This window comes from Anarrhichthys ocellatus, unplaced genomic scaffold (genome assembly GCF_004355925.1).
Source record: "Anarrhichthys ocellatus isolate YVR2014 unplaced genomic scaffold, GSC_Weel_1.0 scaffold27, whole genome shotgun sequence".
In the NCBI taxonomy this organism is placed as follows: domain Eukaryota; kingdom Metazoa; phylum Chordata; class Actinopteri; order Perciformes; family Anarhichadidae; genus Anarrhichthys; species Anarrhichthys ocellatus.
Window position 1 is genome coordinate 3,571,703 of NW_022280057.1, and position 27,433 is coordinate 3,599,135.

The window sequence follows — 27,433 nt, forward strand, 5'->3', positions numbered from 1 at the left end:
AATCCACTGAGGATCGCACTGAAGATGGTCTAAATCTGCCCAAATTGTAGAATAAACTGTGGCATCAACTACCACCTCAGTATCTCCACCGAGGAAGTTTTGATTTTATTAAAACTATTTCAGCGCTCCCTGCTGGTGATCCAGAGGTTTGCAAGTGCAAAACAAAGGCTTGCAGCCTTTTGTGCACATGATCAGACAAAAGAACATCAGACACAGAAAGAAGATATTTGACAAGAGTGCAGTGAATGTAAAAGGTTTTTTTTATATAAAAAAAATATTCATACTTCAGACAAATTCAGGATTTTACAAATTAGCAGTTAATGCTACACAATGAGGTATCTATGAAAATGCCACTCTCCTTTTCTGTTACTTACATAAGACACATAAAAACACAGGTATGTTTAAAAATGTACACATTTCAGACAGGACAACATTTTGGCAAACATATGGATTGTATATCACAAACAGTAGCATATTATTTATAGACACAACAAGTATTAAATTGTTCTTTTTAGCAAATAAAAAAAAATAAAACACCCCCTCATTCCAAGCTACATCACAAGAGCTCAGATGTGTTGTAAAGCCAGGAGAACAATCTAGAAGGCTTGTGTGATCACTGAAAGGTAAACGCATTGCAGTTACCTAAACAAGCCTCTCTTTACGTTAAAGAAATGTATTCATTAAGAATGTCAGTTGTGGAAAAGAAATACAATCAGTATCAATAAATAAGTGTGTCATTGGTTAATGAGAAAAAAAGACAATTTAGTGGAAGGCATATACTAAAACATCTTTGATTAATTATCATTAACAGACAAGGCAGAACATGGCCCACTTAGTATTAAGACTTGTTCCAGTCACTCACTTCCACTGCTCCACATTGTCCGTGTAGTCCTCCATGGTGCCGTTCTCATCCAGATCCCACCAGTCTGGGAGTAGCACCTCTGACTCCTCACCGTCTCCGCCAGCCTTTCCCCTCAGCTGCCCCTCAGTTACTATGGAGTGGCTCAGAGGGCCACGGGGAGCATCTGTGGGCTTCAGCTGCCTCCCTTGCTTTGTTGTGATCCTTCCTCGGAGCCGCCTCCTCTCCTGCTGCCGCCTCGCCCTGGCCTGCCTGCGCTCCTGCTGCCTCGCCACCTGGAAACGTTGCAGGAAGAGATCACGAGCATACTCGTACAGCTCCACGTCCCACCGGTTTAGCTGGAGGATTCTGTATTGGGTCTCATTGGGGACGTCAACGCCCGAGGCGCGCGTGCCGTTGAGCTGCGTGAAGGGCGCGATGAACTCCAGGTGGAAGGTACGCTCGAACAGATACTGGGTCTTACGCTGGTACTCTGTCAGCCCAAAAAAGGCCATCCCGCGTAGGTTGCGTTTGGCGCTCTCCAGAAGCAACGCCCAGCGCTCGTCGTCGCTCATGGTGGAGACGTTGTAGCAGCCCACCAGGCTGAGGTCCGCCAGCATGCGGGTTTGCCGGTTGTTGGCCAGGTTGTAGGGGCAGTCCATGAACTCCTGCAGGGAGCAACCGGACCAGTCGTCTCCAGAGTAACAGCTTGGCAGCTCAGACAGTGTTGGTGAACGTCCATCGCACACATGTAAGGAGGCCCTCCACGTAGCACCACGTTGCACGTGACGCCACTCGCTCAGGTAGCGTGATACTGGGTCTCTTAAGATGGTTATATAATAATAGTTCCTACTGGAGAGAAAAGACAACATTAGTTCTGTAATAAGCCAACTTAAGAAGCCTTGATGTCACTACAAGTAATAAGAAATAGTGCTGCAACTAATGTTTTTTTTGTTCATTATTAATTCATCTGTTGATTTCATTTAGTCTACTATTCCAAGTAAGCATTTGATGTAACAATCTTAATGTTTGGTTAGATTAATTTGGCAAGAAGCTCCTGCAACTGTTTGGTTAGTGTGTGCCAAAAGTGTTTGTGAATTAGGTTAAAGGAAAGTTTAGGCACTAAATATTTGTTATGAAGATTTATTCAAAAGTACATCTTCTGTGACAAAGCAAAACAGTTTTTTTAGAACCAGGTTTTCACCAGGTGTCACATTCACACTCTCTTCACTCTATGACGGTGGACAGCTACCTCAATTGAGCAAATTAACAGAAGCAAAGTGTTCCATTAAACCTGTATTACATTACCAGCTGTGGCATGCAGCACATGTAATGTCGAACCGTGTTATTACATTTTAGATCACTAATATGTAATAATAACACCCTTAAATTCCCATCACAAGTACCCTCCTACACCAACCTGGGCAGGTCCACGGGAGCCTCTCGGGAGTCCATGCGTGACGGGACGCAGCTGGTCAGCTCGGTCCAGTCCGCATGAAGCCCGCAGCTCCAGCCGGTGGAGAACCGGGAGAACAGCCAGGTCTCCTTTTTACCAGGCCGGTAACAGGTACATTTCTTCTGACCTGCATGGCACTCGCAGGGCCTCTCCAGCTGAATATTACGCACCAGGTGTCGACCAAACGTTGTGCCACCCGTTTTCTGAATGTGCAGAAAGACTATAACATCATCTCCTTTGATGTTGAAGTCCACGACGCGATTTAAATCAGATTTGGTGAAATTGAAGCGAGGGACGAAGCGGACCAGAGCACCATCTTCTGCGATGTACGGATCCTTTTGTAGCCCGTCCAGGATTGTGTTGCCGCTGCTCCGGGAACCAGTTGCACTGCCGTCCTTAAACCACGTCCCCAGCTGGTGGAGTATCTGGCACTCAGACTTGCTCGGGCAAACATACTGGATCATAATGACGCCAAAGAGCAACACCATGAGCAGGACGATCAGGACCCGGTGGTGGCTGCTGCTGCTGCTGCCGCTGGACTTGTCATCCATCTTCCCGGGGCGGACAAAAAACCATCACTCACGCAGTCCGAGCCCCTGCCTCGGCTGGGGAACCTCGGGTGATCGTGTGTTATGGTCGCCTACTGAAGCGAAAACAATAACAATGCAGATGCTAGCCAGCTAACGGCAGCTAGCTCGACTGAGTCTAAAAAACGCACGATAGCTCATCATAATGTTCGCAGTATTACAGGACGCAAGGCGTGCACGTCCCATTTTAAATAACAAAGCAGTTTGTTCCTGTACCAGTAGGTTAGTTATATTTAAGAGATATGTCTTGCAGCAGTAACGTTTAATCCGTGCCTGCCTCGGCCATCGATTCTTGACCTTTCTTCCCAGCAGCCTCTGCGATTAAAAGTGGGCGTCAAAGTGACGTCATCCGTGTGGTAGGCACCATCGATCCAGAGCAACGGAGATAAACAAAAGTTAACCCAACAAGCCGGTTAAAGCTCTTTCACGCTTTAAGGGTTGTAAGGGTTGTGTAGCCTTTAATAGATGATCAATCAGGTACATCGTTCGTTGTTGTTGTTTTTATACCACGTACGTGGTGTGTATGTTCTATCGCCGAAATAGCTCAGTTGGGAGAGCGTTAGACTGAAGATCTAAAGGTCCCTGGTTCGATCCCGGGTTTCGGCATTTTTATGTCGTCATATTTTGGAAACCAAATGTAGCATGGCCAATCTTTTTCAAACAAATCAAATGTTGCTAACCACTGTTGATGTAAGCTATTTGTGTACCGGCTTTGTTTCTAGAATGGCAGCCTGCCCTGTATAGCAAATGTATGTGAGTGTCACAGACATCATGTTCATTCAATTCTGTGGTAATTCAATCAGGCACTAAATGAGCAAGGTTCTGCATTAGAGCCAGATATAGGTCTCGTACTGACTTACCAGTTATCTCTGGTTACCATGTTTCTTTGTAACCTTTAAATAAGACTTTTAAAACCCTGCACTAATTAAAATGTTGTACATTTTTACATGTTTCTATAGTATAGCCAGTATATTATGAGGCTATATTTATGGGCTTTGTGGTAAAAGTCAATAGTAAGTGCTGTTTACAAATTAGACAAATCAAACACGTTTTTCAGCTTCTCTCATTTGCATCGTGTGTTCTCGTCTCACTCAGTAGTTTTCAATGTTCTGCGTCCACATAATTTAAGATGATTTTCAGGAAAATGTGCATCACAGCTCCACTGATCAGCTTTGGATGGGGGGGGGGGGGGATAGTTGACTGGTCTTTTCCACAGGGAAGAATTTCACCCCCAGCTCCACCCACCCACATTCCTGTCTACCAAACAGTGGCCTCCAGTCTGGACCCCCCTCTGGGAATTAAAAACACTTATTTAAATGCAGTGTGGACCTGAGTTCTCTCAACTAATCTCTGTGTCTGTAGTGAATCCAGTATGACTTTGGGATTCAGGATCAGGAAAAGTTTGCTCTTGTAAGAACTGGTAAGCTATGTGCCGTAAAGATTTTAAAAAACAAATGTGTATCCTGTTTCTACTGAACAAAATGAGCCCACAATGACCCCCTAAAGTGCTTTCGAGTCTGATTAAAGTCATTAATCAGCCCCTTCATCAAAGAGGTCACCCAGCTGATAAAAAGAGGCCTGTTGGTAAAAACAGACGTCAGATCGACGTCACTACGTTACTGCTGAAGTTTCTAGCACCAAAAATCGTTTGTGTGAAAGATGTTTTCTCTGCTCAATAATAAAACGACCTCTCAGATCCGTATTTTAAATACTGTGAGGTGAAAGAGGAGTAAAATAAATGTAAGACATTATAAACCATTGCCATATGATTTTCTGGATTCCTTCTTTTAAGATATTTTTAAAAAATTGACAATTTATTAAATATTTACTTCTTTTTAACTTTAACTAGATTTTTTGGTCAAACATATATAATAATTGGTCGCTATTTTCTCATGGGAGTGGCTTATATGTTAACTTAAATACATGAGCCTGTATGTGTATTATGCTAATACGATTAGCATTGTATATATTGTGCATTTTTATATTTGCATTTTTTATATATATATTTTTTTATTATTGTTTTTAAATGTCCGCTTTTTAATTAATAAAGTAACTATCTATCTAAATTTACATTGATTCAGCAATAAGTGGTTCCGGCTAATATTCATAAATATAAGTTCTAAATGGAAGGTTTATACTGTGATCATCATTCAATATAACTACTTCCAATTTTTTAAAAGTTATTATTATTATTATTTTGACAAAAATGCTGATGATTTATTTTTTTGACGGAGTGAGACCTCTGAAGGCCCCTCCCCCTCTCTGTGGTGGGCGGGGCGTTGTATAACGGCTGAACTACGCCCTGATTTCTGTAAATACCCACAACAACCACGGTGAACCGTTGCACGGTAAACAAACGGCGATGTGCTGAACTATTAAAAATATATTTGTTTTTAATTAACGCATGACTTTCATCGTTAAGTTCCTCTTTGACTTGTAACATGGAGCTGGACCGGCGGCTGTTGCTGGCCCACTGTGCTGCTCACACCCTCTCGGTCGTGGCGGGCCTGCTGGTGGTCGTCCCCATGGCTCTCAGCGGCTCTGCCTTCAAAGGCCGCTGCGCGCTCTTCTCCACCGGCTACTGGAGGACGGAGGACCGGGAGGAGCCGACGGGACAGCCGGGAGACGTCGCTCACCTGGTGGTGCAGCAGTGGGGCCCACCGGCGGCCTGCCAGTTCGCCACCTTTGTGGGTATTTTCACGGTGCTGTACGGTGCAGCGCAGGGCTGGAGGAGCCTCTTCTATCTGCACGGACGACACGATGAGTGAGTAGGGCACAGATAACTGATTACTGATCTGATTACACTGCACTTACTTCTGTTATTGCACTACTAATGTTCTTTATTTGACTGTTTCAATGTGATGGTACCTCATACTGACGCTCCACTACGTTATTGAGGCACATCTTTTACTTTTGACTCCGCTACATTTATTTAAAAGTTCTAGGAAGAAAAATAAAACTACATTTTCATTTTTTAAACTACCCAGCAGTATATTTAGTAATTGTAATTAGCTCCACCAGGTCCAATATTAGTATTTAGACATTACGCATCAATAAGTATATCCAGTAACGTTAATTGGATCATTTAATTTAATTTAAAGTTATTCTGAAATGGGCTATTCTGTATAACTCAATGAGTACTTTTACTTTAGTAAGATGTTGATGTTACTATATACCGTAGACATGTGTAAATGCTTTATTATGTAAACAAAGAAGCTGAAAATACATTTTTATCCATCTCTTCATCCCAGTTTAAGTGGGTATGATTAATGATTCATCTTGTCTATGAAATGAGAATAAATTGTGATAAAGTGAACATCAATATTTCTTAAAGCCCATGATGTTGTCTTCAGATGCCTTGTTCTTTTCTCACCAACAGTCCAAAACCAAAATAAATTCCTTCCTATCAGATCTGTTTTAAAAAAGCAGAAAAGCATCGCGTTAGAGTTGCAGGAACCAGAGAATGTGTGGCCTTTCTCCTTGAAAAATGGCAAAAATGATTATTCAGTTATCAAAACATTAATTCCAGCCCTAGTGTATATGTCTCCCCACATACCCTCCATATATAGCTTTTAATCTATGTTGGTATTAATAGCACCATATGTCTGATGGCTGTCTGTCTGTGTGTTTCTGCTCAGCACCCTGTTTTCGTCCTTCCTGACGGTGCTGCTGAGTGTGTGTGTGCTCTTCCTGTCCGGAGGGGCCAGTGTGATCCTGTCTCTGGGACTCGTCTCCTGGTGTGACACCGTGACTGATCACAACTCACGGCCATACAGGTACAAATCTTCTGGTGGTGGAACATCCTATATGTCGATATTTTATGTAGAGATCTTTCAGTCAAGAGTGCTTCCAAAACATACTGATGTCCAAAACCCCGAAACAGTTAAAAGTCTGTGTCTCATCTGTTTTTGTTTGTTTTCAGCTGTGCAGAGTCCCAGTCTGTCCCGCTTTACCTGGATGTGAACACCTCCTCTTTCTACACAGAGCTCAGTCTGGCACAGGTACGAGTGCTCTCACACACACACACACACACACACACACACACACTAGATGTACAATACATAGCCCTTTGACTAGAAAAGGTATTTTCTCACTGGGGTTTTCCTTTTATTTGTCTTTCTAGAATGCTGAGATATGATACTGACTACACACACAGACACACATCAACATTCGTAGCCTATGTTTTCCATTCTAGAAGTGTGATATAATAAGCTTAATTAAGCACGTGTTGGGTCCTCAGGCGTCTCTGTGGGGCGTGACGGCTCTGTGGCTGGCTCAGTCCATTCTGGCGTTCCTGCGGCTCTACCACTCTCACAGCCAGCACATCAGCAGGCCGTGTCGTCCTCGAGAGAAGGAGCTGCTGCTGGGACACAGTCCGTCTGACAGCGGCTCCCCCACACCTCCACATCCTCCAGCAACACCCACCATCTTTGTCTAACTGAGAGAGTGTGAGGTAGTGATGAACAGCACTATAGTTAACATGTAGAATATGGGCATGGCAGTATGGCTTGGGACATCATATTTAGTGTATGTTTCTATTTTGATTTAATTTATTATGTTATACAATAAGAGCCTGGATGATAAATGGTATGGGCGTATATGTCAGCTGATATGTAACGAGAAATGCCAAAGAAATGTCGTTTAGAGTCGGTGTCTCCATTATATGTTTGTCCTCCAGAGAGCACTGACAAGTTTATTTTTACCATCCACTACGCGGTCAGGCTATATTATGTAATGACATGATGACTTTTGAGCAGGGCCAAAATCACTCACTTTACATTACACTGCCATCACAGTCGGCCATGTCTCACTCAAGCACCACAACTTAGAGTTACACTTTGGGCCTCTTGTATTTATTACATTTGAGTACATTAGATTAAGTATTCAGTTTGATTAAAGATAAACAAAGATTTTAACCCATTTCCTTGTCTAAATAGCCAGAAAGTAACAAAAAGCAGTTGTGGATGAACTGCTCCAAATACTTAACGCAACAAAAGAAGCTAATTAAGTCTTCTTATTTTGGAATAATGGAATGTATTCCTGTTCTTCCCATTCTGCTGAAATTCCATGAATGCAGCATTACACATCTCCTTGCTTGTTTTGTGTGACATAAGAAAAATGTCAATGCAGTAGAGCCTACAATTCAAGCAAGGACATCGTGTCATTTCCAGCTACATTTTTTTGGATTAGGAAGTAAAGTTTAAACTTTGAAAACATCTTTATTATCACGCAGCAGACTGAATGTTTTCATGTATATGGTTAAAAGAGACTAAATTATTCTCTGAAGTGTTGGTAAACAAGCTTCTGTTTTTTTCAAAGCTGTGTGGGAATTTGTTTATTTTTAGCTCCAGCGTAATGAAGATGCATGAGAGCCACTAACTGGGACGGACCTCAACTCTTTGCTGGAACAAAAGGGATTTTACTGTATTCAGTCATCTAATATCAACAGTGTTATTCAGAAGCTAATAATCATTCTTGTCATTTGATGGTGACTTTGTGAATTACAGTTTATTCACGTCACTCAATGACTTCACAAGGAACCAGATGGTGTTTTTCTTTCAGTCCGTTTTGGATATATTTAATATGCATGGTTATTTACATGTCTGCTGGAGAATGACGTTTTGCACAGTTGTGTCGTCATCAGGGAGAATGCACTTTGTTGACTGAGTGTAAAGTTCAAACGTAGCACTGAGGCGCTTTTATTGTGAAGCATGTGGTGAGAGTGTGACTGAGCCACCAAGTACCAGGCTCACTGTGTGAGCACGACCCCCCCCCCCGATGTTCTGTTGTGTAACGGAAAAATCACTGCTGACCGTCTCTCTCTCTCTTCTTGTGAAGATTTTTGTTATGATGCTGTTTGTCTGGAAGCAGCCGCTCTCAGGGCGCTAATGAAGCGGTCAAATCGTCTCAGATGACACTTGTAGAGTTTGCAGAGTGTAATTAGGAGGTAAACCCTCACGGATCGGTGCTAGTTGTCATCTTGAGAGAGATTTGTGCGGAGCCCAGAAGGGTGAAGTGAAGAGGAAAGAAGTTACTGACTTTTTTGAGTTTTTAAAACAAATGATTTGAAGTTAAACTTCTCTCCTATTATCATCGTCGACCGAAGTGGCTGCAATGACACACAGACAGCGGAGCAGGAAATCTGAAGTAAAGAGAGATGAGACAGTAATGTCACTTGAAATGATTTGTAATATATGAAATGTTTTGTATTATAACTGACAGTGGTCTTGCTTTTTACCTCTTATACCTGTTTTTGCTCATTCACATTCATGTTTTTTTGCATTTGTCTTCTTTGTCGGAAATAAAAAGCTTCCCATTATGAAATAATGTCTCAACGCACGTACTAAAATATGAACATCCATACACAACAACACTGACTGATATGTTTGCCTTTTTGTAAGTGGAGAATTTCCTCCCACTAAATGACACACTTAATATCTCCTGCCTTTTAAAGAAGGAACATGACTAGAAATAACAGCGTGTTAATATGCCAAAAGTAAACAGTCGATTAGGTCAACAAGATTGATATGTAAGTTCATACAAGTTATTAATTTACAAATGTTAATATGACCTCTACCTCCTCACATACACACAAAAGTCTAAATAAAATGAGTTTATTTGCATTTTATTCTCAGCTACACATGGGCCCATTTTTCTACAGAAATGGTACTTTAACCTCTGAAAATACTTTTGGACTTTTTTTTTACATTGTTGGCTGTTGTATTGGTACAACTACTTAAGTGAGGGACCAGAATACTTCTCCCACTAATTTTAAGACTGACAAAAACAATTGCTTTATAACAGGATCAGTCTTCATCAATTGACAGCACAATTAGCCTTCACACTTTAACCTGAACAGCAGTGGTGGAAGCTACATTTAGTGAAGTACTGTACTTAAGTACCTATTCGAGGTAGTTGTACTTTACTTGAGTATTTCAATTTTATACTATTTATCAATTCCACTCCACTACATCTCAGCGGTAAATATTGTACTCTTTACTACATTTATCTGACAGCTTTAGTTACTTTTCAGATTACAGTTTTTCATCCAGTCCAGTGCTATAGATAAACATTCTTAACAAACTGATTACAAACTTAACTAACTGGTTATAAACTTCACAAACTGGCTACAAACTTCACAAACTGGTTACAAACTCAACAAACTGGTTACAAAACTTAACTAACTGGTTACAAACTCAACAAACTGGTTAAGAAGGCCGGCTCCATCATTGGCTGCAAACTGGACAATCTGGAAAAGGTGGTGGAGAGGAAGACACTGAAGAACCTATTATCCAACAGACTCCTCCAGCTCCTCTGTCACAAGGACAGATACAGGAGAACATTCCTGCCCACTGCAACAAGACTTTAAAAATATATACGTTATTGTGTTCACAGTTTTTAAGTTACTGAATTGGAAAGATGGATAAAGCCTCACAAAATGTGGTTGGATCATCCATGTTTTACTGGTACCACCAGTACCATTTTAACCGTTTGGTGGCAGTAAAAGCTCCTGCGAGTGTCTAGTCTGCCAAGAATTAGACCAAAGAAGAAGAAAAGAGCCAATCACAAACCAGAGCACCATATTGAACCAACGATCCAAACCACTGCTCTACTGTTACAGTTTACTTTGGCAGTTTACTTTAAGTCCGTTTTTCCGCACAACTGGAACAAGAAGACAGCTGAATCTGTACTCTATCGGGAACAATGAAGCTAACGGACATGAAGAAGTTGAAAGTGCCCGAGCTGCGGTCCAGACTTAAAGAGCTCGGGCTGGACCACAAGGGGCTGAAGGCTGAGCTGCTGGGGAGGCTGTGGTCCGCGTTAGAGGCGCGACAGTGTGGGATAGACGTACAAGAGGTACAACTACAACATGACCGCTCACTGACGGCCACAGCACCGTCTATGGACGTCCACTCTCCGTCCTCATCCCCGCCGACAGCAGCTGGTGTTACTGAGCGATGTGAACCGGACCGCACCCGTGAGTACGCACACAGCGCCACACAGACAGAGACGGACACCAGTTTGCCGCCACAACAACACGGCTCTGAGAGTATTTCAACGCTACAGCGAGGCTCCGAGAGTATTTCGGAGTGTGTACCAGAGTACCAGGCGGAGGAGAGAGGAGGAGGTGCAGGGGACGGGAGACCTCTGTCCTCAGAGGAGATGGGCAGAGGAAGAGCTTTCTACGAGTTCAAAGAGGAGATACGATACAAAAGGTAAGGTTTACCTTTTGTATCGTATCTCCTAGGCACGATGTTCGTAACGATGTTACGAAGGCGAGATAGTTAGTAGTTTGGTACGAAAGCATTTAAAAGTTTCAGGATCAGCCAAAATATACACTTAAAGTATAAATTGGGATTATACTACAGTTGTTTATGGACTGTTAGATAGGGGCAGAGCTGGAAAGTACAATTTTAAACCCCATTACTTATTACATGTTACATGTTGAAATACTCAATTATGAAATAGTGGATTTTGATAGACCAACGTCCCCCATCGTTTAAAAAAGAAGGTCGCAAACCACACTTCTTATTAGATTTCATTGACTTCATGTACTTTATATCTTTCAGTTGCACCAATTCTAGAAAAGAAAAACAATGTAGAAAAGATAGGCCTGTCTGAACATGCAGATGAGATGGTATGGGAATTAAACATTTCAACAGGGTTTGGGTTGAAATATAGCAAAACTATACTAAACATGGGTCTTTTAAAATCTGTTTAGGGACTTTTTATGTAAATGTTGTTCTCTTTCTCCCCTAAAACTAGAGCCAAATCGCCTCAACCTCCAGTGGACAGAGAGGAGACGGAGGCGGAAGATGAAGATAAAGTCAGACTAGATCCATGTAAGTCTTTGGACAACACGCACCACCTCCCTGGTGGAGGAACATGAAACAAACTTCATTTAGTTAAATGGATTTAAGCTATGATAAGCAGGTTGATTCCCTGACGTTCTGTCTGCACAGATGACAGTCACCTGCACTTTGAGGTCGGTCCCGATGGCGCATGTGGACAGCCGCGGTTCTGGGCTCGATTCTCCTCACTGTGGTCAGGATGCAGGCTCACCCACGGGGTGCTGCAGGGCAAGGTGGGCTTTGAAGTGAGGCTGGAGAGGAAGTTGTTGACTACACAGCTGGAGGAACAAGAAGACATGGAACCGTGTGGCCTGAGAGTGGGCTGGTCTATGGCCAACACCTCTCTACTGCTCGGTAAGAATTAGGTTCATTTTAGGAGAATTGATTTGAACAGAGGCACTTTTGGAGATGTGTTTATTGTTGTTAATGTCCCTTTCTTTCCCCCCCCTATGGCTGTCTCATACCAGGTGAAGATGACTTCTCTTATGCTTATGATGGGCGCGGTAAAAAAGTGTCTGGTGGGAAGGAGGAAGTGTTTGGAGAACTCCTCTCAGAGGGAGATATCATTGGCTGTTATGCTGTAAGTGACACTTCTCTTCAGTTCTTCTTCTATTTGGAGTCTTGTCACACCAAGATCTATTTTGGTGAAGTTTGAGGACATTTCTTTTTTTTCTAATCCCAACTGTTTGTTTGTGTTTGTGTGTGTGTGTGTGTGTGTGTGTGTGTCATGTTTACACATCGATAGTCGTTCTCCACAGACGGTGCTGTTGAACTCTCTTTCCATAAGAACGGTCGTGTCATGGGTGAGGCCTTTTCCCTGGAGTCCTCTGTGCTGAAGTGTGGTCCTCTGTTCCCTCACGTCCTCTGTAAGAGCTGTTCAGTCAGGGTTCTCCTGGACCCCACAGCTCCTCCCTGGTACCCTGGTCCTCCAGGGTTCACACCGCTGGCAGCTCTCTGTGCTAGGCAGAGGGTGCGCAGCACATTGCCTCCTACCTTCAGAGCACAGTGTGAGGTGAGAGACGGGAAACTATCCATCCAAAGTGTTTGAATTCACAAAGGATAGAAAGAACATCTTTAAGTAAATAAAAGTATTCATTACAAGTTGTTGCATTTTAATCTTTCGCCTCCTCCCTCCAGGTGTTGTTGATGGTTGGTCTTCCTGGGTCTGGGAAGAGCCACTGGGCCAGGACTCACGTGAAGCAGCACCCTGAGGAGCGGTACAAGCTGCTGGGCACTGAGGAGCTGCTCGCATGTATGATTGTCAGTCAAAACTCCAGTTTTCACTCTCGTGCTTATGTTCACATTCAAAGAGGATGTTCAACTTCTGACCAACTGATCCAAAAATGTTTGACGTGTGTGTGTGTGCGTGCGTGCGTGCGTGCGTGCGTGTGTGCGTGCGTGCGTGTGTGTAGAGTGGTGGACAGAGGGACAGCAGGCTGCAGCAAGCCTCTCAGTGTCTAACTGATTTGATCAAGATGGCCGCTCAGACTCCGGGCAACTACATCCTCGACCAGGTGACTTCCCTACTATACACATCAATTTAACTCTAAAATCACCTTTTTAAGTCTCTGTATATTAACTTATTTTCAAAGATTTGTTCCACTGTGACATTTTATTCCACCTCCTCAGCTCTCTTAACATGCTCTCTTTTTCAAATCTCTCTTTTTAGGGCAACATCCTCTTCTCTGCACGGCGTTACAAGCTGCAGCTGTTCGCGGGCTTCAGGCGCCGGGTGTTGGTGGTCTTTCCCTCAGCGGACGAGTGGAAAAGACGACTGTCTCAGCACCAGATGAGCAACGGGGAGCAGATCCCTGAGACAGCCCTGCTCAAACTCCAAGGTGTGACTTGTGCACATGTTATAGGAAGTATAACATATGAGTTCATCATAAGAAATTGAGGGACACAGAAGATATGGGTTAAACTGGTGTCAGCAGGCGATCTGAACGGACTGGAGTCTCTGGAAATGCTGACAATCAGATAAACCAGGGACAGCACAGTCATATGAATGGATCCAATACAGACTGAACATCACATGCATGAGTTTCCGTGTTGTACTACTTGAACCGTCCCTCTCGTCTCCAGTGAGCTGCAGTCTTCCAGAGCAGCACAGCAACCTGCTGGAGGAGCTGCAGTACGTGGAGCTGCCTCAGGAGCAGGCACAGGCGCTCCTGCAGGAGTACAGCGAAGAGGCTCGCAGACTGCTGCCCCCCATCCCCAAACAGGAGAAGAAGAAACCCCGACATCACAAGAAAAGACCCCACCCTCACGGCCCTCCACCCTCACACAGTATCCAGTGGACTGGACTTCATGGTCAGCGTGAGAAATGATGGGCAACATGTGGGGAGACTTGATATTTTAAGATGTTAGTTGATCTCTTTATGGTCCTTGTAGGCTGGAACGACACAAGACTCAACATGCAGCCAAGATATGTGAGTGTTATACAACAAACCTCACTGTGACTTCATTTGGAGCCGTTGCTTTGTCGTTAGCTAAGCTGCACTTTAAGGTTTAAGAGGTTCCGGTCTCTTGAACCTCATCGTCTTGTAGAAATCAACCAAGTTTAGTACAAAGGAAGAAACACGCTCATGAAGGAGATAAGGTCAGTAATGTATGCTGTCATTTTAGGCTGTAATGTAGTCAGAAGAAGTAAATTATAGATGTCTTGTAGGACCAATTTCAACTGCTATTTCAATCTATATATTAATAACCTTAATTGCCATTCCTTCTTTGTTATAAGTGTGGGTTAGCTGTGTTTCAGCTGAATCTGAGCAGTCGGATGCAATTTCTTAAACCGCTGAAAGGTTCTAATTATCTCAGCAACAGCCACTTTTTAAGTTTTCCTTTTAAATGAAATCTCATTGTCTTTTTATGTGCTTTCCATTTCAGTGGAGTGTGCCTCATCAGGATCAGGGCTGCTACTACAGAGACGTCGGCTACAGTGGATATGAAGGTTACTGGTGAAGAAACAGATGCTGCTGCACATCTGTGTTTACAGGGACAATCGTTCTACTGATGCCACTAACTACATCAGCAAGACATACTATAAAGAACTACGGTATATGTTGCACTCGCTGCTTTGACCAATCAAAGATAATCAGTGTTGTAGTATTTAATCATTTTACCGGCAACAACCAGATCACTTTTCAGGATTTTTTTATTGAAAATGTTTAAAAAAATTCAATCATGTTTTTACTGTGCAATTTACAAATGATGGAAAATACACCGTGTTTTGTGATCACCAGTGTTGGTCAGAGAGTCTTCAGAGTAATAAATCCCTCAACCCTTTGTGTTTGTGCACATTTGATCATGTGGATGTATTCTCTGCTATCGGCTGAGCGTCGTGTCGTCTGCTCCGGCCTCGCTCGCTGTCTGGCTTCACTGTCTGATAAAGCAGCACGGCTCCTTTAGCTGAAGGACACAGCTCCGACCACAGAGGGCTGCTTCTGTCTAGCTGCAACACCTCCTACAAAAAAATCAGGGACAACGATATGCAGTCTTGTGTGTGTACATGTTTTTATATACCGTACTCTGCTTCTAATGAAAGTGCCAAAACAAGAAAGCTCATTCCTGAGTTCCTATTCTGACATTTAAAACATCTGTAACTCGAGTTTACTCACCGTTCTGCTGAGAAAGATAATTTCTGTGGACTCGCTGGCCTCTGCTCCTCCTTTCCAGTACAATGTTCTGACTTCATCAGATGTCAACGAGCAGCTGAGGACATACCAATGACACAGACTCTGCATTATATATATATATATATATATATTTATAAAAAGGTTTTCAAGTCAAACTTCCATCATATAAAGTGAGGGAATGAGAACCTGATGTAAAACTCAGCACTGGGTCTGCCAGCGCTGGTGTGATTCAGAGCGACACCCATCAGGACCGGCTCTCCGAGGGAGCTCAGAGGAATGTTCACCTGCAGACGGACAGACGGACGACGGGATGAAGGAAGTTTCTAGTGTGAATATGGTCGATTTTCTCCATCATTGCTAAGTTGTGCTAAAATGCTTGCCGGGCTCTTAAACATATTGGAAAACATGAATATTGTTTCATATTTTCTTTAAATTAATTGAAAGTTATTCTTCATTGTTTTATTGATCTTATTGACTCAAGTCATTTGAGTTTTCCTTCTACCTGATTTCTTAGTTTATCACTGAAGGACTGAAACAATCCGACCTTAAACCTGCTCAAACTAGTGCTGAAACTGTTGATCTGCACAGTATCGAGGAACAACAACTTTCATAAATAATGAATCGTGTAGTTCATTGATTAACAAAAATAAATCTAAATATTTGCTGGTTCTAGCTTCCAAAATGTGAGGATTTGATGCTTAACTGAACATCATCTTTTGGATGGTTGGTGAAGAGATTTTAAGATATCTTGGAACGTTTTCCACTAATTTCATAGACTAAATGATTAATCAATTACAAAATAAATCAACAATATTAAGAGATTACATTTTAGCCATTTTTTATAATGGGAGTGAAAATGAACTCATTTATTTAACAATAAATCGGGACATAAAGGAGCATTGAAAGCTGCACTTATTTTATGCCAATGTAGAAATGCAGCAGCCTTTTGTTTTCATTCTATTAAAGGAACAATGTGTCGTATTTAGGAGGATCTATTGGCACAAATTAAATATATCATTAAGTATGTTTTTTTTAAGTGTAAAATGTAATGTAGTGTAAATCACCTGAAAATAAGTAAAGTGTTTTTGTTACCTTAAAATAAGCCGTTTAAATCTACATACTCTTAACGGCGCCGGCCACCATTTTTCTACAGTAGCTCAGAACGGACAAACCAAACACTGGAAAGCGACATTTGTGTTTTTATGTTTTCACATTGGCCACTCTAGTTCTCCTACACGCTTGGCTCACGGGAGAAGTTTCAGTTTGATGCAATCTGCAACCTCACTGCTAGATGGCGCCAGATCCTACACACTGCACCTTTAATCATTTAACTGTAACTAAACATCAACTTGACATGAACTAACAAGTTGAGAGTGGACCTTTTTCCCCCCTCACCTCGTCTCTGATCTCGGCGCACACAGACGAGAACAGCTCGGAGACGACGGGCCTCTGCTGCATCATGTCCACACTGATCTGCTCCTCACACACAAGCCGGCCCAGATGCTCACACACCACCTGAAGAGGTGCAGCGACGGTGTGAATAACACATATTAAATTACACTTAATCCACTTTATTTACTTCACCTTTGGCTCTGGGTGACCTCCGGGGATGTCCAGGAGCCCCCCTGCCTCTGCCACCCTCTGGCTCCTCCTGATCAACACCACCTGACCGTCGTCTGTACACAGGATGCCACCCACACCCAGAGGCTGAGCCAGCAGCACCAGAGGATCCCCGAACTGCTCCTCCCCGCGCTGACGAAGCTCTGCCACTCGACACGACCAGTTTGTTCCCAGGTAATCTTTGTAGCAGGTAAGGCCAAGTCTCAGAGTGAGGAGCGGCGCCGCCTCCTGATCGTCTGTGTTTTTGGAAGGACGTTCAGCTGTGGCGCTCTTAGATTCACTGTATATGGAGGACGCTTGTGACAATGCTCTATCTTTATTCTCTATATGATTGACAGGTGTGTTTCTTTTGTCCAAACTGCTCTGGACAGAGTCATGCAGAGAATCATTGATGCACAAATTCTCCATCTTTTGTCTGCTGTGTTTTAATTCCCCTTCCTGTTGCTCTGCACAGTCTAAGAGGGGCATGTGGTGAGTGCAGGGTGGGTGTTTAGGAGAAACAGAGGAAGACGAGGTCAAGCAGAAAGAATGCAGTCTGAATTTGGACCCGTTGAAAAGCCACGGCTCCTTGGACACTCGCTCTGTCCACACCTCCTCTATTTGATGCTCCAGGGACGGATCTGTCTGCCTGTTGAATCTGGGAAGACGGAAAGGAAATGAGACAAAATCTTCAGGTTAGTAACATTTTGTCCAATGTCAAACTGATGTATTTAAGGACACGGCTGGTGTTATTCTATATTCTTCTTATCAACAAATCCCATAAAAAAAGTTCCTACCATTAGCCCTGTCACATGATATTTACGTTATCGACTTATCAGATAACATCTCCGGTGTGGAAACATTGTTGATGTGTGTTGTTGATTTAATCTAACTTACAGCTAATATGTTCTTACTTTTTGGATAACAAATGTTCTAACCATTGAGACTGATTGGCAGGATATTGCCTGTTAAGGCATGAATGACTCTTTATACCCCTGTGCCAAATATTTAATATTTAAGTGCAATTTTTGTGAACAGAGCTCAAGAGTCCATTAATTGTTTTGGTTGTGTTGTTTCATTTAGAATATATTTTTCATATTCCAATGTCTGAATAGTCTTAACATTGGCATAAAATGGTCTTAAAAAGACAATAATATTGTTTATTGTCGTTATTTTTTGAACAATATGTGAAGTAGCATTCATTACAGGCCTAATATGTCTGTGGCCAACAATGTAATTCTTTAAAAATGATTCCCAAATCCCAATATCTATGTCACATGTTTAAGCCATTGTGTCTTTTAAGTAGAAAGGCCGTATAATTACATAATTATATGGTTTTAACACATGTCAGAGGCCTGGTTTCTTGTTTTTCTACCTTTCAGAGAGCTCCACTTGTACTTGAGGCTGCAGCAGGCCCCTCCAGGCTGCACAGTGCAGCAGCACCGACACTTCAGAGTCCGTCATCTCTCACTGTGGATTGTCATTGAAGTCTTTCGCTTGTCTCTTCACTCACACGGCTGCAGCTCTGTACCTGTTTTCAACTGTTAATATATCACACAGGGAAGAAACAAAAAACTGTCAACATGTAAAGAGCTGAAACAGAACCCAATTAAATGCGGTAAATAACTGTAACGAGGTCAGGAAGTAGACCTTTTTCAGGCCTCTGCCTCCACTCCTCATACACAGACACACCAAGAACACACATTCAGAGATTAAAGCTGCAGAAGTCTTTGTGTTGATTCATTTATAACAAGCCAGCCAGCAACAAACCAGTTAGTGTTTTTCTGCACAGTTTAATCAAAGAAAGACAATACGATGAGCCAGTCTTAGTTTGTCATTCATAATGGTGCTACAACTTACACCTTTAATGTTGTAATGAGCTATATATTACGACAATAACTTCAGCAAAAAGAAAAAAAAATATTGTTAAAACTGCGACACTGTGCACCCAATTAATTTCTATTTATTTATGTTGACTGCATGCTTAATGTTACTTTATTTTATTTTATTTTATGTTTATCTGTCATTTGCTTTTGAATAGATGCAACTATGTTTTCTTTATTGTATGTATTGGTGTTTATTTGTCATTTTTGTATTGTTAACCGATTTAAAGTTTTTTTTAAAAACAGGCAAAACAGTAAAAACACCTGCAGTGACATCACCAGGTGGGCTGTGGCCAGAAGTGCAGCAGTGTGTGCTTTACAGTTTATATTACTATTAAAAAACATGTTATTGATTATACAGCTTTCTAAAAGTTGGTATAATGCGAACTAGAACTGTTTAATTGAAATAACTAAAATATTTTGTTTCCGTTTTCAGGCGAGTGTACAGTTTCTCATGGATCATCACTCAGATGTGACTTTGCGTTAATGTTACAAACTGTTCCGACTGAGACGACCTACTTTCAGTTCATCCAGCAGCTGAGCACAGACACGGAATTTAAGTACAAATCACAAGTTATCATGTAACACGATACCGCCACCTGTGTTTCACTGTAACGTTGCTAAAGTAGCACGTGTTACTATTATAATATGTTAAATCTGGGCACAAAGGTTGTTTTTATCTTACCTTCCTACGTGGAAGTGTATGCAATGTGAAAATGAGCCAAGTGTAGTTTCTTCCTCTTTTATATACGGACGGTAAAACGTGTTCATCATCACCATCCAGTGACCAAGAGTCCGAACAACACGTCGACACGTCATCGGAAATATAGTACTGACATCTGTAGAGAATATACATTATTATGTATATATATATAAAAAAAAACGTACACGTGTTTTATTGTATTGTACAATATATAGTGATACGATAAATAAATCATGTAAGTAACCTCTGTAGGTGAATACGGCAACGACAGGGTTAAATCCTGTGAAACGCGTGCACGGGGCGTGTTTGTTGTTGTGTTTAGCTGCCGAGAATCAACGACAACTTCCGGTCATTATCAAAATAAGATTCCTGGGCAACGCGTTGGGAGTACAGTCTATGGTTGTAAACTAAACTTAAAAGTAAATACTGTATAAGAAATGTTATTTTGATAAATATTATTGTTTGCTTGTATAGTTTGATACAGTTATAGTTTATCCACGTAACACTTAACAAAATAGATATGTCCTATAGCTTCTGGCAAAAGTATAATAACATTTATCTGCTCTGTTGAATATATTTATTTCACCAAACAGTACGATGTGTCCCTCTATGAACAGTCGTTGAACACCCTTTAGTGCAGGGGTCTCAAACTTATTTTCACTCCGGGCCACATCAGCATCATGGTCGCCCACAAAGGGCCGGTTGTAAATGTAACTACTCGTAACATATTGTTAAATAACTCTCTGCATTTGATTATTGTTTATTCAAGTGTAAAAATATTGTACATGCAGTTATATAAATGTAAAATATATTTAAGCACATTTGTTATTATAAATTAAATCCTTTTAATTTAGGGTTAAGAAACCCACATTACTCTATCAAAGATCAAACTATTAAAGAAAATAGCAAACACAAATATCAAACACAAGTTATTACAATAACTTTGTTCAAAGCTTAAAATCCTTTCAAGGGTGCGTTTGCACAATCCCACGTGAAGTATTTCATGTGTTTTAAAGCCAGTTTAAAGTAGTCTTCAATGTACTCATAATACATGTCCATGTCACATGTACAGTAACCAGCCAAAGAGCTTTCTATCATAGTTATGACTTTCTATCTCATAACTTCGACTTTCTATCTCATAATTTCGACTATGGGGATATTTTTATTGTCAAGTCTAACTTTAAAAAAAAAAAATTGCTGGCGGATTCGCGGGCCACATAAAATGACGTGGCGGGCCGGGAGTTTGAGACCCCTGCTTTAGTGGTTAAAAAAATGACGCTTTATTTTGAAGGGTACGTCTCCTGTATTTTGGTTTTATTGTAGCTAGCTTGAAGCGGCTGAGTTTATGCAACAGGCCCACAGGACACCTACTGCTGCGGAACTGAGTGCTGCTGGTATGTCACTCTTCTTTGTTAAGTATCCGGCTTTATAGCATTGTTCAATGTGTGTTCTTCACCGCTGTCTAAATTACATAATTATTAGCAAGCTAACAATAGCACAAAGCAGCTGACGGACAGCTAACCGCGGACTAGCGTTAGCTCTACTGCACAGGTAACGTTAGCAGAACAAAGTGTCCCAGTAGCACTGTCTGCTCTTTATTTGAACGTTTATGTCATATAATGAGTCGTGTGCAAACTGCAGTTGTCTGTAGGTGGTGGCTCATTAAAGTACCTAAAGTACTACTTTTTAATTCAAAGTATGTTAAAAAACTATATTATATTGTTTTGTGTCAACACGGCCCCAATACAAAGTAGCACGATGTCACGAAGTAAATGACGAATTGTGTTTTAAGCTTCAGTAGATAATAAGGTCCTGTGACCAGCTGCTACTATAGTTTGATTGACTTTAGCCCTTGAGCAAAGATATTTACTCACCTCGTCCCGTTGTTGTCTTTATTCAGGTCACGTGTCAACAGATGCAAGTTGCTGACTACGTCATTGTCAATGGAAACACTGAAAGGTAAAAACAGGAAGTGTCTTAATAGCAACTTTAACCTCCTTTTCCATCATCAGTGTATCTCTTTATTTTTAACTGAACTTTATCAATATGTTTCAAGCTTAAAATATATATATATATATATATATATATATATATATATATATATATATATATATATATATATATATATATATATATATATTTATTTATTTATTTATTTATTTTTTAACATAGATTACATCTTAGTTTTTGGATTGCTTTTTTGGAGTATTTCATATATTGCTGTTAGGTCAGGCCAGTAAAGGCCAGTTAGTCCATACAATCTATTTAACTGATGTCCATGGTTGGATCTCTTACCATTGTGGTGAAGTTGATGGACAAGTTTACAAAATGTGAAAATGATCAGCCATTTTTTAAGCATACTGCCTCCAGTGTTAGTTTTGTCCTTAAGAGTTCCTTTGAATAAATCTAAACTTTAGATTAATAAATACCAGACTATGTCCCTCCAACAGATGTAGATTTGTAAGATTTATATATTCAAAGTCTATTGTTTTGATATGCTGTGAGGGTTGAGTCTGGAGTCATAATTAGTAGAAACATTTAAAATATCTCCCTGCTTCTCCTGTAATGCTCTTTGTATCATTGCTGATGTTAACATCTGCCCTCTTTGCTCAGGTCCTCTTTGTGGAACCTCAGGAAGTTCCCATCATGCAGTTGGAGGCTCAGCTGCGTCTTTGTCAGAGTTGTCTTTGGTGCTGCAAGAGCGGGCTGCGTCTGCTCTCCCAGAGCTATGCACACAGGTAGACGTATGTTTGTTGAATTGAATCAGAATTACTGAATCTTAGTGATTGTGTTCAGGTTTTCTGCTTTGTGGATTATTTGGTTTTGAGTTCTTTGCTTTCTCAACTACAGAAAAGCTGTGAGTTACTACGATCTCCTGGGAGTCAAATCCGACGCCTCCTTGGAGGAAATAAAAAATGCATTTATTGACAAATCTAAAAAGGTAGGTTACTTACATGAATGGCCACATGAGGGTAGCCTTTCACAGCTTAGTTTCTACTTTTTAACTGTTCCCACAGTGGGCTTCCTGACTGTTTGTTTTCATGTCGTTGATCCCAGTGTAAATAAGGATATGCATGTGTATTTACCTTGTGTTTTTGGCGTAATTTAGGGGTGAGACAACTCACCCTTTAGAGAAAAAAACATGGTTGTATGTACAACCATACATTTAAATGCATTTGTGTAATAGAGAAACATTTTTGTGTGTCGATGAAAGTATACATGTCCCACTTAGCACATGTCTGCACCAGAACATCTTTTGGTTAATTGTTTGGTTTGGTTTAGACCTCATTACTGTAACTGACCCATTCATCATGCAGCTGCACCCAGACAGTGACCCATCCAACCCAGCGCTGCACGGCCAGTTTGTGGAGCTGAACGAGGCCTACCGAGTGCTGAGCAAAGACCCGAGCAGGAAGGAGTACGACTTCAAAACCAGACATCCATACGGCGGGGGCCAGGCCTTCAGATCTACCTCCAGTCACACCAGCTACAGAGCCAGGTGAAGATATACGCAATCTGTCGGTTTGTGCTTGCTAATTAGTCTTACGTAACCTGACCTTCCTCCTCACTCTGTAACATGTTCATGCAAAGGGGGAAAAGACGATTGGCGGATGGTCTTCTGTGTAAAGAGGACATGCCGTTTCAACTTCAACACTGTGGCCTTGTGGGATATCTTTTGTAACACTCTCATTGGACATGCTATTTTTAAGACTTAGCTGGATCCTCAAGTGCTGCAGCAAAGCTGAATGAAGAATTCATCTTTGTACCTTCCCAAAGAAGGAAAACTACCCATGCAAGATTTAACATCTCAAGTTTTCTTAGTTTTTGAGAAAAAACAAATCGGTGAGAGTTTACTGCCACACAGCCAAGTGGAAGAATCGGAACTAGAAACGATTTATTTTTCATCACAATATGGTGCAAATTTACTACTTAATAATCCTTCAGACCTGCCACAGTAACGATTAAGTTAAGCCTGTTTTTAACACTTGTACTGTCGGTCACACCTCCTGTTTCTGACATCACCAATCCTTAATTCTTCTTGAACTACTTCACCATCAGCACGGACACCCAGGAGAGCTTTCGTTACTGGGAGCAGTTTCGCCATTCTCAAGCGCAGGAGATGACGGCAGAGGAGTGGCAGAGGAGGAGGAGGAGAAACTTTCACCTGGTGGGCTACTGCTTCATGACTATGTTGTTCAGCATCGGGGTCCACGTAGTCTTCTTCAGGTACAAAACCGGCACACGATGAAGAAACTGTTAAAGGCAAACAATAAAGCATTTTAAAAGGTGAATGTTAGAAAGACAACAATATCCATAACATACATAACTTCGTATCAAACTTCTCACTGCGGTCTATCCTTCTTACTTCACTGCAGTTTTTCTTTGCTGCACGTTCACATCCAGAGGAATAGGATTGTTTGTGGACATGTCTCTGTGCCATGTGTGTTGGTACAACCTCATGGCATGTGACCTTGTATTTGTTTTCCCACTCTGCCTCTGTGCCATTTCTGTTTGGGGAGATTCGCTTCTTTGTGATCTGAAGAGCTGTTATAACAGCTGTACAAACTCGTAAAGACAACTGAGCATGCAGAGTGCGTGATGGGCGACGAGTTTTTAGGCTAAGCAAAGTTATACGACGAGCTATGGCTTAACTAAAGTGTTTCCCCGACTGTCTCAGGAAACTGGAAGAAGTTCACATTAACTTCATGGACGAGAAAGATCGAGTCATCACAGACATTTACAATGAATCCAAAGAGAGGGCCAGGTGAGTGCGCACACTTTTTAGAATAAATCTGTGGGTTTTTTTTTTTTGATGGCACATTTGGGTGGTAGCAGTACATTTGTTTGGGTTTTGTGATGCCTGACCGTGGAGCTGAGTGTAAAGGTGTCGTCTGTGCTGTTTCTCAGGGCCAACGGTTTTAAGAAACAGACAGAAATCCTGCGGCAGAAACATGCAGAGTTTCTGGAGAAATACAACATCCGCAACGATGGAGACGACAAGTAGGAGAGTCTCCGACTGCGCTCAGTGACGATGGAGTTTGATACTGCCAGCAGGTGGAAGGCGGCAGACTGGATGTGGTACTTGTTTTAGGATTTTAAAGTGTATTTATTGAAACGAAACATGCTGATGTGTTTGAGGACTTTTAAGACACACAGAACATGGGTGTGATGTGTCAGACTGGACCCGGTCTGTCGAAGCATTTACTTACTGTAGAATATTTGAAGTGATGTAACGGTCAGAAGGATCCACCTACAGCGTGTACACAAACTTCTCCAGTATGTGTCCAAAGGAGCCATAATGAACACATGTTTAAACTGCCTCTAATGAACTCAAAGGGACTTGATCTCTGCTGTCCTCAGCCTCATTGCTGTGTTAGTGGGGCTCACCAATTTACAGCAAATTAACACCAGATGATCTCGTCAAGACGAAACACACCAGCTATAATGCCAATATGTTTCTTGCTGAAAGAGACTGGTATTGATTAAAATCATATATTAGTTTGCACACAACAGGATGTTTCCGTGATGTCCTCTCAGGTTTGATGAGGCTGTTCGGGGGGGATGATCTAGGAGGGTGAAGTGCAACATGTCCAAAGTCAAAACGTTTTTCAAGCAAAGTGGTTGAAACATGCTACAATGCCCGTTTACGTTTCACAGTTATGGATCTTGGGACATCGCCGTCAAACTCCTCATTGTTCCCTCTGTTGACCCGGTGTGTTTCTGTAGAATGCAACACCATGCCTAATAAAAAGTCCTCCATTTGTTAGAAACAGAGTCAGAGAATAAGATGATCGGTATTATGACTTAAAAAGAGTGGTGCTGAGTAATTTACATATAGTCCAACTATTGTGTTAAAAAACGAGACTATGAAAATGTTCCCTTTAAATGGAAAGAAGTTCACCGGTTATTTCAGCACTTATCGCCGATCCTCTCAGTTTTTCGATATTAGAGATTGTCGCCTTACTTATTCCTTGAAGGGATGTCGGAGGGAAATGATTAAAAGATAAACTTTTACTCATCAATCATTACTTCTCTTTGTTTTGTCTCTCATTCACATACTGTATGCTTTGGCTCTTGGTTTCTGTAATACAGAACAGACTACAGACACTGCGTGTTTTTTCTGTTTTCATACCAATAAATGTACGATTTTCTTTGGAAAAGGGACATTAAAAGTTAAGTAACCATTTCAGCGAAAAAATATTTCATTGGAAAGGATTTTCTCCAATAAGTTAAAGAGGCTCAGACATTCAGATGTAGACAGTGGCCTTTTAATGAGCAACCACACAGATGAGTCGGCACTATTGTAGTCTGATAGTAATTAGTGAATCATTGATCTGCCCTACATCATGATTCAGAAGTTTATTTTCCATTATGCTCTTTTAAAGGGAATTTGAAAAGCCCTTGTAAACATCCAATCTCACATTTTGGAGCTGCAGATGTGATTAACTGGAAAACTGACTTCACCAATACAGTACACAGCATGTTTATTTGCATATTTACATTCACATGAAAGCTCCATTTCATTTTGGTTATAAGCACATCCTGGGTGCGCAACATTTGTTTGCTGCTGACATCATGGAAAAAGTCTTGGTTTCTAGTTGTTTTTTTAAAGAATACATGCAGGACTTATGAAACTACCGTACAGAGCTACCATGTGAAATGTGTTTTAAGACGAGATATTGCCTTTTTTCCTTCTCTGTGTTCTTGTCACCAGCTTGTCCTGAGACTTCAGCTGGAGATAACATATCCCTGCATAGCTTACAGACACCCTCACCCTCATGTGGCGTGTGAGTGCCCTGTCGTAACCCAAACACACTATAAAGACTGGGATTCTGGCATGTCTACACACACACACACCCAACCAGCTGTGAAGACAGATTTAATTGTCTTTTATCTTCAGTTTAATGAGCTGCAGAGGTGTGTCAGATCACGCTATGAATAATACTCTGTGTCTGACATGCATGCTCTCTTATTTATCATTTGGAAAGCAGTAGATCGTGATATGGAGTGGAAAATAAATCATAGAAAAGTGATCCTCAGACTTTTACACCATACTACTTTATTTGATATAATTCTGTCCCAAAACAAACATTTGCAATAAGTTTAAATTAAATAAGTTGATAGGTAGGTACACTTAATAGTGTTCACATTTAGAGCATCAAAATATTATGCAAGTATTATAGTATTTACTCACCAGGTCCGAAGCAAAGGATGTTAGAAATACACACATCTCAATATCAAACCATCTTCTGACATCAAAAGTTTCAAATTATTCATTATTTGAGAATTACATATTTTATAATTACATGGCTCATGTCAGAAAACTTCCTCGAAAATTCTTTAATATTCGGTGAATTTATTTGAGAACTTATGGACTATAATGTGACACACCACCCTCTCCATACTGCCAGTATACTGTAGTGGTTAAATGCTAAGTCCTGTATTGTTTCTTTTGCCATGAAGCTGCAACTGACAATTCTTTTATCGATTTATTATTAATTTTGGTCAATGAAATGTCAGAAAATAAGGAAAATCCCTACCAGAGTATTCCATGTGACATTGTTTATTTTGTCCCAAACCATATAGAGCAATAATAAAACCAGAAATATTCAAATTTGAGTACCAGTTCATTTGTGGCACTCTTTCCTCAACAGATGACTTCAACGATTTATCAGTTATCAAAAGCTGCAGATCCATTTTCTGTGAATCGACTCACTGATTATTCGACCTATTGAACCAGAGTCATTAGGAGAATACAAGCCCTTGCTCTAAAAACCCCAAACGTGCAGAAATAAAACCGAGGACATGACCTCATTGTCCTCAGGGGCAGCTATACGGCCCTGTTCCCCACATACAAGAGGCCCCTGAATACCCCCCCA

At 41.2% G+C, this 27,433-nt stretch overlaps 5 protein-coding genes and 1 non-coding gene across 11 annotated transcripts; 4 read left to right on the plus strand and 2 right to left on the minus strand.

Annotated features, from left to right (window-relative positions):
* Window positions 1–539: 539 nt before the first annotated feature.
* hs6st2 (heparan sulfate 6-O-sulfotransferase 2) lies at window positions 540–3,299 on the minus strand. 2 transcript variants are annotated; one of them, XM_031862489.1, is made up of 2 exons: window positions 2,259–3,299; window positions 540–1,687 (listed from the first exon to the last, which is right to left on the minus strand). In XM_031862489.1, exons 1-2 carry the CDS (start codon window positions 2,843–2,845, stop codon window positions 859–861), a joined length of 1,416 nt encoding a protein of 471 aa, XP_031718349.1. In that variant the 5' UTR covers window positions 2,846–3,299; the 3' UTR covers window positions 540–858. The 2 variants fall into 2 exon arrangements, with proteins under 2 accessions (XP_031718349.1, XP_031718347.1); XM_031862487.1 differs by having other exon boundaries at window positions 540–1,690; window positions 2,259–3,295.
* A 115-nt stretch (window positions 3,300–3,414) lies between these two features.
* Window positions 3,415–3,487, plus strand: trnaf-gaa (transfer RNA phenylalanine (anticodon GAA)). Its single transcript has one exon. It is a non-coding gene; the product is annotated as a tRNA-Phe (tRNA).
* Window positions 3,488–5,154: 1,667 nt separating this feature from the next.
* On the plus strand, window positions 5,155–9,205 carry LOC116391816 (transmembrane protein 179). Of its 2 annotated transcripts, XM_031862753.1 has the most exons (5): window positions 5,155–5,645; window positions 6,520–6,657; window positions 6,804–6,882; window positions 7,122–7,334; window positions 8,227–9,205. In XM_031862753.1, the coding sequence occupies exons 1-4, from the start codon at window positions 5,323–5,325 to the stop codon at window positions 7,317–7,319; spliced, it is 738 nt and encodes a 245-aa protein (XP_031718613.1). In that variant the 5' UTR covers window positions 5,155–5,322; the 3' UTR covers window positions 7,320–7,334; window positions 8,227–9,205. The 2 variants fall into 2 exon arrangements, with proteins under 2 accessions (XP_031718613.1, XP_031718612.1); XM_031862752.1 differs by having other exon boundaries at window positions 7,122–9,205.
* Window positions 9,206–10,308: 1,103 nt separating this feature from the next.
* On the plus strand, window positions 10,309–15,553 carry LOC116391751 (heterogeneous nuclear ribonucleoprotein U-like protein 2). The gene is made up of 11 exons (XM_031862623.1): window positions 10,309–11,097; window positions 11,648–11,724; window positions 11,845–12,087; window positions 12,201–12,313; window positions 12,479–12,745; window positions 12,871–12,993; window positions 13,146–13,247; window positions 13,403–13,571; window positions 13,816–14,043; window positions 14,125–14,162; window positions 14,620–15,553. Exons 1-11 carry the CDS (start codon window positions 10,586–10,588, stop codon window positions 14,692–14,694), a joined length of 1,947 nt encoding a protein of 648 aa, XP_031718483.1. The 5' UTR covers window positions 10,309–10,585; the 3' UTR covers window positions 14,695–15,553.
* On the minus strand, window positions 14,712–21,475 carry nudt22 (nudix (nucleoside diphosphate linked moiety X)-type motif 22). Of its 4 annotated transcripts, none has more exons than XM_031862625.1 (7): window positions 21,428–21,475; window positions 18,343–19,689; window positions 16,953–17,625; window positions 16,764–16,883; window positions 15,555–15,652; window positions 15,351–15,444; window positions 14,712–15,196 (listed from the first exon to the last, which is right to left on the minus strand). In XM_031862625.1, exons 2-7 carry the CDS (start codon window positions 18,429–18,431, stop codon window positions 15,038–15,040), a joined length of 1,233 nt encoding a protein of 410 aa, XP_031718485.1. In that variant the 5' UTR covers window positions 18,432–19,689; window positions 21,428–21,475; the 3' UTR covers window positions 14,712–15,037. The 4 variants fall into 4 exon arrangements, with proteins under 4 accessions (XP_031718485.1, XP_031718487.1, XP_031718486.1 ...); XM_031862627.1 differs by having other exon boundaries at window positions 18,343–18,508; window positions 21,428–21,466; XM_031862626.1 differs by lacking the exon at window positions 21,428–21,475 and having other exon boundaries at window positions 18,343–18,508; window positions 19,536–20,053.
* Window positions 20,881–27,359, plus strand: dnajc4 (DnaJ (Hsp40) homolog, subfamily C, member 4). Its single transcript, XM_031862630.1, has 8 exons — window positions 20,881–20,947; window positions 21,454–21,512; window positions 22,167–22,291; window positions 22,404–22,494; window positions 22,871–23,052; window positions 23,613–23,780; window positions 24,232–24,318; window positions 24,462–27,359. Exons 3-8 carry the CDS (start codon window positions 22,200–22,202, stop codon window positions 24,556–24,558), a joined length of 717 nt encoding a protein of 238 aa, XP_031718490.1. The 5' UTR covers window positions 20,881–20,947; window positions 21,454–21,512; window positions 22,167–22,199; the 3' UTR covers window positions 24,559–27,359.
* The last annotated feature ends 74 nt before the right edge of the window (window positions 27,360–27,433 follow it).

Coding starts and splice junctions, on each gene's coding strand:
- hs6st2 (XM_031862487.1), bottom strand. CDS start 2,845: ATGGATGACAAGTCCAGCGGCAGCAGCAGCAGCAGCCACCACCGGGTC. Junction 1,691..2,258: donor GCTCCCGTGGACCTGCCCAG/GTTGGTGTAGGA, acceptor TTTTCTCTCCAG/TAGGAACTATTATTATATAA.
- nudt22 (XM_031862625.1), bottom strand. CDS start 18,431: ATGACGGACTCTGAAGTGTCGGTGCTGCTGCACTGTGCAGCCTGGAGG. Junction 15,653..16,763: donor GCGCCGAGATCAGAGACGAG/GTGAGGGGGGAA, acceptor GTCCGTCTGCAG/GTGAACATTCCTCTGAGCTC. Junction 15,197..15,350: donor TTATCTTTCTCAGCAGAACG/GTGAGTAAACTC, acceptor ATTTTTTTGTAG/GAGGTGTTGCAGCTAGACAG.
- LOC116391816 (XM_031862752.1), top strand. CDS start 5,323: ATGGAGCTGGACCGGCGGCTGTTGCTGGCCCACTGTGCTGCTCACACC. Junction 5,646..6,519: donor CTGCACGGACGACACGATGA/GTGAGTAGGGCA, acceptor GTTTCTGCTCAG/CACCCTGTTTTCGTCCTTCC. Junction 6,883..7,121: donor CAGAGCTCAGTCTGGCACAG/GTACGAGTGCTC, acceptor TTGGGTCCTCAG/GCGTCTCTGTGGGGCGTGAC.
- dnajc4 (XM_031862630.1), top strand. CDS start 22,200: ATGCAGTTGGAGGCTCAGCTGCGTCTTTGTCAGAGTTGTCTTTGGTGC. Junction 22,495..22,870: donor TTATTGACAAATCTAAAAAG/GTAGGTTACTTA, acceptor TTCATCATGCAG/CTGCACCCAGACAGTGACCC. Junction 24,319..24,461: donor GAATCCAAAGAGAGGGCCAG/GTGAGTGCGCAC, acceptor GCTGTTTCTCAG/GGCCAACGGTTTTAAGAAAC.
- LOC116391751 (XM_031862623.1), top strand. CDS start 10,586: ATGAAGCTAACGGACATGAAGAAGTTGAAAGTGCCCGAGCTGCGGTCC. Junction 11,725..11,844: donor TAAAGTCAGACTAGATCCAT/GTAAGTCTTTGG, acceptor CTGTCTGCACAG/ATGACAGTCACCTGCACTTT. Junction 14,163..14,619: donor TCAACATGCAGCCAAGATAT/GTGAGTGTTATA, acceptor TTTCCATTTCAG/TGGAGTGTGCCTCATCAGGA.